The 11,814-nt window shown below is 38.1% G+C and overlaps 1 protein-coding gene across 1 annotated transcript in view; it reads left to right on the top strand.

Annotated features, from left to right (window-relative positions):
- ARHGAP28 (Rho GTPase activating protein 28) overlaps window positions 1–11,814 on the top strand; it is a 124,638-nt gene that overhangs the window by 75,560 nt on the left and 37,264 nt on the right. Inside the window, exons 11-12 of the mRNA XM_006868715.1 lie at window positions 1,504–1,581; window positions 7,460–7,622. Of these exons, the coding sequence (XP_006868777.1) occupies window positions 1,504–1,581; window positions 7,460–7,622 (241 nt within the window). The remainder of the gene's footprint in view (window positions 1–1,503; window positions 1,582–7,459; window positions 7,623–11,814) is intronic.

The raw sequence follows: 11,814 nt of genomic DNA, 5'->3' as shown, positions 1-11,814 counted from the left end.
TTGATGCCCTCTGCATCATTCAATAATTTGCCCAGAGAATCTTTCAATAACGAAAGTCGAGGCTTGATTTTTTCCTTTAGTTCCCCAGCTTGAGAAATGCTGACCGTGTTCCTCCCTTTTGGTTATCCAACTCTAAATCATTGCATATTTTATTATAGTATTTAGTTTTATCTTCTCGAGCTGATCTTTTCAACTTGGTGGCTTTCCTGAGAGTGCTGCCTGTTTCCCTCCGTCGGTGCCTGGAGCACAGTAGGTCCCTACCGGGAGCGAAGCTGGCTACTCTGGCTCTTCTGCCCAGGACCGGCCTCTTCATCTTCCCGGGAATACTTCTGAACTGTGTCTCAGTGCATTCCCAGGTCCAAGCCCACCACAGGGAGAAGGACTCCAGTCTAGGCAGCTGGGTAGTGAGGGCGACTGTATCACACAGCCATGAACTCAAAAGAGTTGCCTCATATGCACGTGAAAATTGAACATTGAATAAGGAAGAGCATAGAAGAACCAATGCATATGAATTTGGAAAAAAATATTGAAAGTACTTTGAACTGCCAGAAAAACAAACAGGTCTGTGTTGGAGGAAGTGCAATCAGAATGCTCCTTAAAAGCCAGGATGGTAGGACTTTGTGTCTCATACTTCAGACATGTTATCAGGAGGTACCAGCCTCTGGAAAATACATCATGCTTGGTAAAATGAAGGGTCAGTGGAAAAGAGGAATACTGCCAAGGAGATAGATTGACACAGTGGCAGTAGCAGTGGGTTCAAATGTAACAATAATTGTGGGAATGGTGCAGGACTGGATTCTGTTTCATTCTGTTGTGCATAGGGTGGCTATGAGTTGGAACAGACTCAACATCGCCTAATAACAACATCCTCATAGAATTAAAATGAGGATTAAATGAGAGAATATCTGAAAAGTACTGAGAAATGTATGACACATAATAAGTGCACAATAAATGTTAACATTTATATATTTATTTATTTATTTAAACTAACACCACAATCATGAGACCTCATGAGAGACAGTGGTCTCTACAATTTCTTACTCCTTGGTCAGCTTAGAATTCCTGTAGTTTCTTAAGGTGGTACAACTAATGTTAATCAATCTATAATCTTTTTTTTCTTCAGTCATTATAATCATCATAATCAGATATTGAACTGGTTGTGGTTAAAGTGTCATTGAGTCAGTTCCAACTTATAGGGATTCTGTATAAGGTTTCTGAAAGGAGCTCTGGTAGCGTAGTGGTTACGTTCAAAACTACTAGCTGCTCCGCGGGGGGAAAGATGAAGCTTTCTGCTCCCGTAAAGATTTACAGCCTTGGAAACCCTGTTCAGGGTCGCTGTGGGTTGGAACTGACTCAACAGCACTTAACATAGGTCATAAATACTTAAAAATGCATTAAAGTACCAGGTGCCTGCTTGGCAATTTTATCAGTTGTGTTTAGATGGAAGTACATATGTATGTATATATGCATTTATGTATTTGTATATCTGCCATTGCTTTCTAGTTTTTTGAGAGAGTTGAGGAATCGGGACTGGAATCTGAAGGAATTTTTCGACTTTCAGGATGTACTGCCAAAGTCAAGGTACTGAGCATTTTCTCTCTTCCTAGAGTTGAAGGCTAATTTAACACAATCCATACAAACATCAGGGATCTAGTCAGTTGTTGTTGTTTATTTGAGACTGTCTCTTGATGCTACTTAATATTTTTCAATACACTATGATTAAATGTTTTTCTATGATCCTGAGTTGTATATCCTTTTAAATTAAATTAAAGAACAGTAACACAACAACAAAAACATAACAACATATCAATTCACCACCAACAATTACTATTTGTTCTTAATTTTGAAAAAGTTGAAATGTCCCCTCACTGTTTTTGTTTGCCATTTTCCTCTCGGTCATGCAATTCCCTAAGCCAAAATTATATAAGGCCTGCTTTCCATTATTAGACTTAGAAGCATCCTTTCACTCTTAATGAAAGTCTTTCTGTGAATTTGTAGCAATGGTAATACCGCTAGAATGCTTACTCAGCAATTCTAAAACCCACTCTCATTTAAGGTAGCTCCCACACATCAAATATCTTGTACAAGGCAACTCCTTTTTCTTTGCTTTTCTTCCTTTAGATTATAGTAAACGCTAGAATGCAACAGTGGAAATAATTATTAGAACAGAAAAGCTTTTCTCATCAATTTTTGTCAAAATGTCCCAGTGAGTCTACCAGTGGGCGGGCATACAAAACACATATCTTAGCCCCACCCTCAGATGTTTAAATGATGAATCCCTGAGAAAACCTCTGAGTGAAGGAAAAATTAACCCAGTTGAGTTTAGAACTATTAAAAGGGACTGTGTAGAGGCGGAAAAACATTTGTACATTAATCTATTTTGGTACATGTTTGGGGACATTCTATTTGTATCGGAATTCTCAGAGTTTTTATATATAAATGTGACAAGATGCTTTTCTAAATGGAAACTGAGATGAAATAGACTATGTCAATTGGGTCCTTCAAAAAAGCAGATGTTGAGAGGGAGTTAGGTATAGAAAAGGGTTGGTTGTTCACATATAAGGCTAACAGGGGGAAGAGGCAGGACTGTGCAGGGAGCACCTCAGAGCATGTCGTGAGTCTGGCAGTTCCCGTCCAGGAGCCTTGCTCTGACAAAAGGACCAGGCTTGGCATCTGCACAACACTTGCTGTTGGCATTGGCTGGCCTTTCCCACTGAGAGCCTGGCTCCAGCTCAAATGCAGGTGCTGATGTAGAAGGCACTTCACAGCTAGGATGGCCAACTTTTTGCAGCTTAATGGCAAATTCCTTTGTGAAGGGAGATGTGGGGACTTTGATTCCGAGTTTTCCCAGTGGCTGTAGGAATGGCATATGCTGAGGAGTTGTGATTTCCTGAAAGTGAAAGTTACTCAGTGCTGGCACAAAAAACTTCCTAAAGGCTCCTTAAAGTTTATCGTTTCTAAAATAAATCTACTTTTAGACTCAGTTTCTCATAGGTATGACTCTTTTACATACTTCTGAACAAATGTATCTTAAATCTGAAGAGAACGTCCTCACTGGTTTTGGTAAAATCCTTGGTTATGACTATAGTGTCAGAAAACAAAATGATTTTATGGAAAGTAATTTCCTAAACAGAATCAGACTTCATCCCACTAAACCTCCTTACATAATCAAGAAGCTGTGCCTATACATATTTTTACTGGACTGTGTGTGTGTGTAAAGCATAATTTTTGTTGTTGGTGGTGTGTGCCGTCAAGTCAGTTCCTTTATAGTGTTTCCAAGGGCAGTTGGTGAGCTTGAACCACTGACCTTGTGGTTCAAACCGACTTTGCAGTCCAACGCATTAACCCATATTGCCACATCAGGACTCCATAAAGCATAATAGATACTTAAAATTCTTTTTCTAAAGGAGAGAATAGACAACATTACCTGATAATTTTTGTGTGCATACACTTTAACATCATAATAGAAAAACATTACCTGATAATTTTCATGTACATACACTTTAACATCATAACAGAAGTTATTTTTCACAGGCTAATCTTTGAAAACTGTTTCTCAGAGTGTGAGATGCTGCTTTTATATACGTATGCATTACTGAACCACATTTAGGTGAGGTCTCTTTCCTCACCTAATCAGTTATGTAGTTTCAATGTAGTTATTCCATCACTTGTTTGTCAGGAAAATATAATCCAGATGTTTCCATTGTGTGAGCTCCAGGAAAGCAAATGTGAAAGACTCTGGGATAGTGAACAGAACAGGAAAATGTTGTAATTAGAAAGGAATTATTATAACTTAATATATTAAATAGGTCTTTATTTTTCTTCTTAGTTCAAACTTAATGCTACTTTTTTTTTTGTAATTTATTTTTATAAATTATTTTTTCTAGTAATGTACTTGGGAAATATAGTTTTTAAAAATTTTTAAATTATAATTAGAATCTAATTGTGGGAAGTAAATGGCACTAACCATGTGGCTCCTGAAATGTATAGTTAGGAGCCATCAGATCTGGGTTTGTATTCTACAGACAGACCCAGAATGGCAGGAAAGTCACAAGAAGAACACACACAACTGAGACCACAGCATTTGGAACCAATTTGATACCTTCTTGTTTCCAATTGTTTTCCTTTTTTAAAAGAGAAAATGGCATAAACTTAAACAAGACACTAGGGAAAATATTTTATAGAAGGTAGACTATTTGGCATGTAAAACTTTATACTTTAAATAGTTTCAGTGATTCTAAGTCTGGAAAAAAATGTCTTATAAATGTGCTTTGTTGGTTTCCATTCCTGAACTGATATTTGAAGCTGAAAACTGGTCATTTGCATTTTCATAATAGTACTTCAGTAACAGAAGCAGGCTACATTTTTGCTTTGAGGAGGTGTAAGTATATGGCTCTGGTCCTTGTCTACTGTTCTCATTAACACTGGAAAGAACACAGGGTTTCTTTAACCTCTAAACTCTCCCTATCTTTGGCAAGGTAAATTCAACACCTGGTTTATATGGTTTCATGTTTAGAACCACCACTGAAATGTCAACTCTGCTATGGTCCAAACAAAGACAAAACAGTCTTTCTATCCATTTGTTTTTCACTGACCAACCAGACAAGATGAAGTGGTATCATTACCTAAATATCTACCCATATATACAGCATTAGTACCAAAAGTTAAGACAGAACCAGGAGGAGGAGAGTAGTGAATAGTTGGCATTTATTGAGTGCTTAGTGTTCCATGAGCTTTTCTAGGTCATCTGGTTCATCTCCATGAGATAATTTTACTGTATCTGTGATCCAGCTGAGAAATTTCAGGCACAAGCCATAGGAGTAGCCAGCTGTGGAACTAGGCTGGCAACCCAAAGAGCCTGGCTGCAGAGCCTGCTCTTGGCCCTCTTAGATGGCAGGGAACCACTGGCAGGTTTGAAGGATGGTCTCATTAGTGTTTCAGATAGATTACTTTGGCAGAGGTCTGTGGAAAATTATTTGAATTCATCTGCTCTTGCTCATGCTTCCTGTCCACTGGAAAAACAGTTCCCCTCTGCTTTATGGCAATGGAGAGAAAAGTTTGTTTCTCTCACTGCAATTTCCTACTTGAGTTAACAATACCCCTATCTGCCCGCTACCCCAGGTAGAAATCTAGAATCACGTGAGACCGTTATTTACCCCTTTGAGTCTCATATTCAATTTAATCACTAATTCTTGAGACTTTTACTTCCAAGGCACTTCTTAATTACCGCTTCCTTTTTCTATACAGCAACTGCTTATACACGGTAGCTCTTCATTGTCCATAACTGTGTCCTTTCCATAGCCTGCTCCCCAGCCAATGCTGAGGGTCACACTTTCCCAATCATTGCTTCCATGTGGCTGTCAGAAGAGTTAAATCTAGCCTGGTCATTCCCTTGCATAGAAACGTTTCATGCAACCTCTGTGCCTACAAAATGAGATTCTTCCCTAGTCTCGTCCTCCTTGCCTAGGATACTGTAGCAACACTGAACTAATTGGAGTCCCTGGACACACAGGGTTTTCTTGAATTTGTGTCACTGCTTGAGCAGTTTTTTCGCCCCAAATACCCTCTATTTCTTCTTTCCCTGGTGGGCTCCTCATCAGTCCACAAGACTTGGTCTCAGCAGGATTTGGTTTATCCTCCGCCATGGAAGGAACTCTGCTTCTATAGTGAGTTAGGTGTTGGGCTGCTAACCGCAAGGTCAGCAGTTGGAATCCAAGTCACTCCAGAGGAGAAAAATGAGGCTTCCTGCTTGTATAAAAATTTACTACCTCGGAAACCCTTTATTGGATGGCTATGAATTGAAACTGATTCAGTGGCACACAGCAGCATCAGTGGCATGGACACACGTCACTGTTGGTAAGTGCCGGTTGGTTCCAACTCATAGTGACCCTCTATAAGGTTTCCAAGGAGTGACTGGTGAGTTTGCACAGCTGACCTTGCAGTCTAGAGCATTAACCCACAGCGCCACACCAGGCTTTTACATAGCATTGAATCACCTCATCTGGCTTGTTAAGCTAATGAAATGGCCCCTTTCACTAGTCTGCAGGACTTCTAAAGGCAAAAAATATGTTTCATGCACCTTTTCTTCCCAGAGTTCTTTCAGTTCTGTGAAGTCTCTCACTTCAGAGGGCATTTATGCATGCTTTAAGTGCTTTATAAAGTGAACTGATCAGTAAAGGATTGTTCAATTGTATTGTTCTTGTTAGACTGAAAATTTCTCAAGGACAAGAAGAAAACCTTAACTAGTGTGTCACCAGTAGGAACTGATAGGAATGCTCAGAATCACCTGTGTCCCTTACACATGGGACTTGTCCTACCAGTACCCTCTGTTTAGCAAGCTCTAGGAACCATGAGAACATTTGTGTAATGAACTGAACCTTTGTAAGAAAAGATCAGATCTGAAAATTAACTTGGTTGTGCATGGTCAGACCTAGAAGACTTAGGCTTCTCTTGAGAATATGAGGGAACTTCAAAAGTTTGTGGAAAAATTCCATTATCTTTTCATTCAATTTTCCACAACCTTTTTGACACTCCATTGTAAAGCAGAAGCCTTAGATAAATTGAGTGCTCTCCAAGTTATCTTTCTAATTACCCTTTTGGGGGCAGTTCTTGTCAGTGGAGGAGCTGAATATAACTGCCCAATAGTGTAAGGTAACCATTGGGGAAGAGTAGAAAATGAATTTGACTTTGAAAAATAAATATGGAGAATATGTGGCATTGGTATTCAGATGAATTAATAATGTAAAATTTGTAAGCCAGCTAGAACTTTCAGGTTAAGTGATTTCCCCCACCCCAATAGTTAGGCAATGTTTGAACTTGAGGAAGGTTTGGGCAAGTGTACAAACATTTGGGAGACATGCATGTATATACTCTGCATAAAACTTTGCTGTGATTTCTCGGACGATAGCATTGGTCTACATGTTGTAGTGAGGTCAGAGTTCCTCTGGTGGGATAGTTCTCAACCTACCTGTGAACTGGCTGAGAGACATACATTCTTGATCTAATTTAAAAGGAGGAAGATGAAAGAGCTCGTGAGCAAAGGGAAATGAAGGCTTCATCCAAATCTAGTGGTGTGTTTTTCATGTAAGAATAGATGGTGTCCCGCCAAAGTCAAAGAAAGGAAACTATGATCTGAGTAAAGAGCCCTTTACATTTGTGAGAATTATCAAATTATTCCAAGATTAACATTTTAAAAGTGTTTTAGAAAATTTTCTCAAAGTTCACTTCAAAATCATTGTTTCATGTGTCTTAATATTGTTGAAACAAATTAGAGTCAAGAATTCAGTCATTTATTAAATAGTTTATGATTGATCAGAACTATAATATCTCTAATGCCAAGATGACGGACACTAGGAGTCAGATTCTAAGTTGTCTGACAAATTTGTGATAGTTTTCAAAGGGGGAAAGGTGTCAGGTGGTAAAAACTCATTGAATATTAACTGTTTTCTTTGATTTGCAGCAATACCGTGAAGAGCTGGATGCCAAGTTTAATGCTGATAAATTTAAATGGGACAAAATGTGCCATAGAGAAGCTGCAGTTATGTTGAAAGCATTTTTCAGAGAACTACCCACCTCTCTCTTCCCTGTGGAGTATATACCCGCCTTCATCACCCTGATGGAAAGTAGGTGGAAGAAGTTAAGTGTGAATGAGCACAAGATTTAAGGTCAATAAAGTGACAGAGCAGACTAGAGGTGCATAATCAAATGTGCTCACAATGGTATAGATTTGCTATTTCCTGGCAATGCCTGCTGAAGTATCGTTTGATGATAAAAAGTCACCTCTTCGTATATGCATATATTGAATGAGATTGGTCGTTATGATTTAGAGGGTTTTCTAGCCATTAAAAGGAAGTGGGAGTTTGCAGAAAGACCAGGAACTTGAGATTTGATTTCCTACTCAACCATTTATTAGTCCTGCAGTCAACATTTCTGAGTTTCAATTATTGCACTTGTAAATAATAAGAAATAATTACTTGTCAGGGTTCTTATGAGTATTAAACAAGTCATGTAGAATAGTGCATGTGGTTATTGTTGTTATGTGCCGTGGAGTCGGTTCTGACTTATAGTAACCCAGCACAGGATTTCTGAGGCTGTCAATCCTTACGGGAGCAGAACGCCTCATCTTTCTCCCACAGAACCACTGGTAGTTTCCAACTGCTGACCTTGAGGTTGGCAGCCCGACTCATAACCACTACGCTACTGGAGCTCCTTAGAATAGTGCATAGTGCCTTAACCTATGAGTTGTCTCCCTTTTTTAACTCTGAGGTCCTCAGACTTATGATGCAGCTCCAAATAAATGCCACACAGAAGTTAGTTTGTCTTTGAAAATTATATCATGTAATATTTCTGAAAATTATAATGTCACGAAGAAGTATTGGGGTAAAAATAAAGAAACTGGAAAATGCATGCTGTGTTCGACAGTGAATACTTTGGTATGGTTTGAACATAGTAGATATATATCGGGGATGGTGTAACAAGAGAAAATTTTAAGAAAATCAGAGTGGGGCTAGATTGTGGGGGCTTGTCAGAAGTCACAGCCTAAGCACATACATACATGGAAGAACTGAGTGGTTCTACCAGGACAATTGTGAAGATGGTGCAGGACTAGGCGGGGTTTCGCTCTGTTGTGCATAGGGTTGCTGCAGGTTGAAACCGACTCGATGGCACCTTAAAAGAGTGTGCTCAGTCTCTTCTAAATAGGTCGACCACTGCTCAGCTCTAGGTTAATGGTTTCAAGACAGGATTAAGAGCCAAACTGCAAGCTTCAATGGTAAAACTCTTAATTTGAAGATGTCCAGCACAACTATAAAGCACAGTGTGAGGCTTAACAGGTGATAGCTGCCAGTTTACACCTTCTGCATGTTGATCACAACTATAAACTCATTATAACCACAAGGAAGGAAACTAGTATCAGATCCTAAGTTGTGTGACAAACTTGATACTAAAAAGCAGTAGAAATAATGATAGTTACAGTTGTTGCTTCAAAATGTTTATCTCCTAGTTCCGACACTTAGGTCATCTTATAGTCAATCTCTATTCATTGTCTTTTCCCTCAATAATGAGTTCATGTCACTTTGTACTTAATAGTGTCTTTTAGAGACTCTAGATTCTATAATTTTTCTTCAAAGAGTGTTTCAATGTAGTTTCTGTTTCTTTTTATTTATTTTTTTCTAGTGTTTTGTAATTTTTATGTCATCTCATTCATATATATATGTTGTTGTTGTTAAGTGCCGTTGAGTCGGTTCCAACCCATAGCAACCCTGTATAGGGTTTCTGAGGAGCACCCTGTATAGGGTTTCTGATGAGCTTCAACCACCAACCTTGCAGTTCAAACGAATGTATATATACATATAATTTTAAATTGTGATTTGGGTGAAACTTTCCAGAGCAAATTGATTTTCCATTCAATAATTCCTCCACATTTTGTCTGTGACATTGATGATAATCTCCAGAATGTTATAGTGTTCTTCCCATTTTTTCCCTGTGTTTACTGTTTATTTCCATTCATCCGCCTCTCCTATGCTCTCCTGCCTTCCAAGCTTTGTTGTTGTTGTTAAGTGCCGTGGATTCCAAGCTTTATACCTGGGTAAATGCTGCCTTTGATTTCAAATGGATTGTTCTAAATAGATGTTCCTCACTGGTGTCATTGTTCACTGTATAGGCCTGACTATCATTTGGCTGAAAGTTGAGCCACAAGGGTGAGTACAGTTCCAGGCTTGAAGGGTACTAAGGGCTGTAGTCCCAGGGTTTTCACCACCCTCTATCAGACCACTAAGCCTGGTCTTTCTTGTGATTTAGAGTTTTGTTCCACATTTTCCCTCTTTATCCAGAACCTCCAATTGTGAGCCCTTTGAGATCAATCAATTCAACAATGGTTGCCCATAACCATCTAATTCATAGTTCTCAGGGTCCTGGAAGCTGGGGTTTTAATTAACTAACACATGGTTAATTAGTCCTTTTTCCATGTGTCTTTGATTTGTTCATGCTTCTTAACTTTGGTTTGGAGAGATCAATAGTTGTACCACAGATGGCCGCTTGCTAGCTTTTTTGAGACCTCAGTAACTACTCACCAAAGTGGAATATAGAATGAGGTAAGCTTTGGGTTACTAACCCCAGGTTGGTGATTCACACCTACAGCTGCTCCTCAAGAGAAAGATAAGGCTGCTCTCCTAAAGATTCACAATCTTAGAAACCCTACGGAGCACCTTTATTCTATCTGACTTGATGGCAGTGAGATTTTTTTTATTATTATTATTTTGTTCTGTTTTAATGCCAAATGACCATCTGAATGTCTTCTTTGATGAAATGTTTGTTCATATCCTCTGCCCAATTTCAAGTTGGATTATTTGTCATTTTCTTGTTGAGGTTTTGGAGTTTTCTATAAACCTTAGTGATTAGTCTCTTGCCTTTTATGTCATTGCCAATTTTTATTTTTTCTCTCAATTTGTAAGTTCTTGTTTCACTCTTTTGGTGAAATCTTTTGATGTACATAAGTGTCTAATTTTTAAGAGGTCCCAGTCATCCAGTTTGTCTTCTGTTGTTTGTGTATTCTTAATAATGTTGAATAATGTCATGTTTTAGGGGCCCTGAGTTTGTTTCTGTTTTGTCATTGATGATATGTATAGTTTTAGGTTTAACATTTAGGTCTTCGATCTATCTTAAGTTCATTTTTGTATGTGGTATGAGAGATGAATTCTGTTTCATTTTTCTCCAAATGAATATCTAGTTTGCCAGCACTATCTCTTCCTCATTTAATGAGTTTTGATCCTTTATCAAAGATCAGCTGTCCATAGATGGATGGGTTTACTTCTGGGATCTCAGTTTTGTTCCACTGATCTATGTCTTTCAGTGTACCAGGCTGTTTTGAAAGTTGCCAAACCTCTGACAAATTTAACAAAGGAGAAGATACAAATAACACGAATAAGAAATGTGATAGATGCTGTCAGAACAGAACCCATTTAAATAACTAAAAAGTGTTGCTACAAAACTGTAGAAACCATTATTATATAAATACATCAAAAAATGTTAAACTGTTGTTTCTCAGCATATCCTCTCTGCCAGTCTATCTGCTTTTGAAGGTGGTGTTTCCATTTCTCTAGCCCTTTACTGAAGAATTCTGTATTCTTTGATGCATACCATGTCAAAATGGCAGATTAGGCACTCTCATGGGACACAAATTGTGTTCCTTTTCAGTGCTCTTTGAGTTAGGGGAACAAAGGAAACTCTGAAGAAGCAAGATCAGGGCTGTAGGGTAGGTGAAGTGAGGTTTTCCAAGGAAATTCTTGTAGAACAGTCCTTGCTGTCTCAAAGAATGAGCAAGTGCTTTGTCATGATGAGGAATAAAAAATCCTTGGTGCAATTTTCCTGGTCTTTTTCTTACCAAAGCTGTTTTGAAATTTCTTAAAACTTCTTCCTAATAAGCCCCCATGATTGTCCTGTATCCTTTGAGGAAATCTATCAAAATTGCTCCCCCCCAAAAAAGTCGTCATAAACTTTTTTTTTCTTTAAAATAAATTTTATTATATCTTCTCAGTGTTTAAGATAATATTTGAATACAGATTTTTATTGGTGAAAAAGGAAAGTTAAAGGAAAGGCTCTAAAAACTACAAAAAATGTCTTTCAAACAATCTGTTCTCCAAACCCTCTAATCCAAGTGATGAACCTAGTAATAGTCTAAAGTTACAACTTCTTGCAACAAAGACATTTGACTGTAGACTACCTAATTTTTTCACCCTGCTTAGTTATTAAAATAATAAGGTCTTTTTTTTTTTTTTCTTAAATGTTTTATTGTGAATTATGTGATAATTTACATGG

Source organism: Chrysochloris asiatica, unplaced genomic scaffold (assembly GCF_000296735.1).
Source record: "Chrysochloris asiatica unplaced genomic scaffold, ChrAsi1.0 scaffold00122, whole genome shotgun sequence".
NCBI classification, from domain to species: Eukaryota; Metazoa; Chordata; class Mammalia; order Afrosoricida; family Chrysochloridae; genus Chrysochloris; species Chrysochloris asiatica.
Note: the sequence above shows the minus strand (reverse complement) of the source record. Positions and strands in the feature narration are given on the sequence as shown.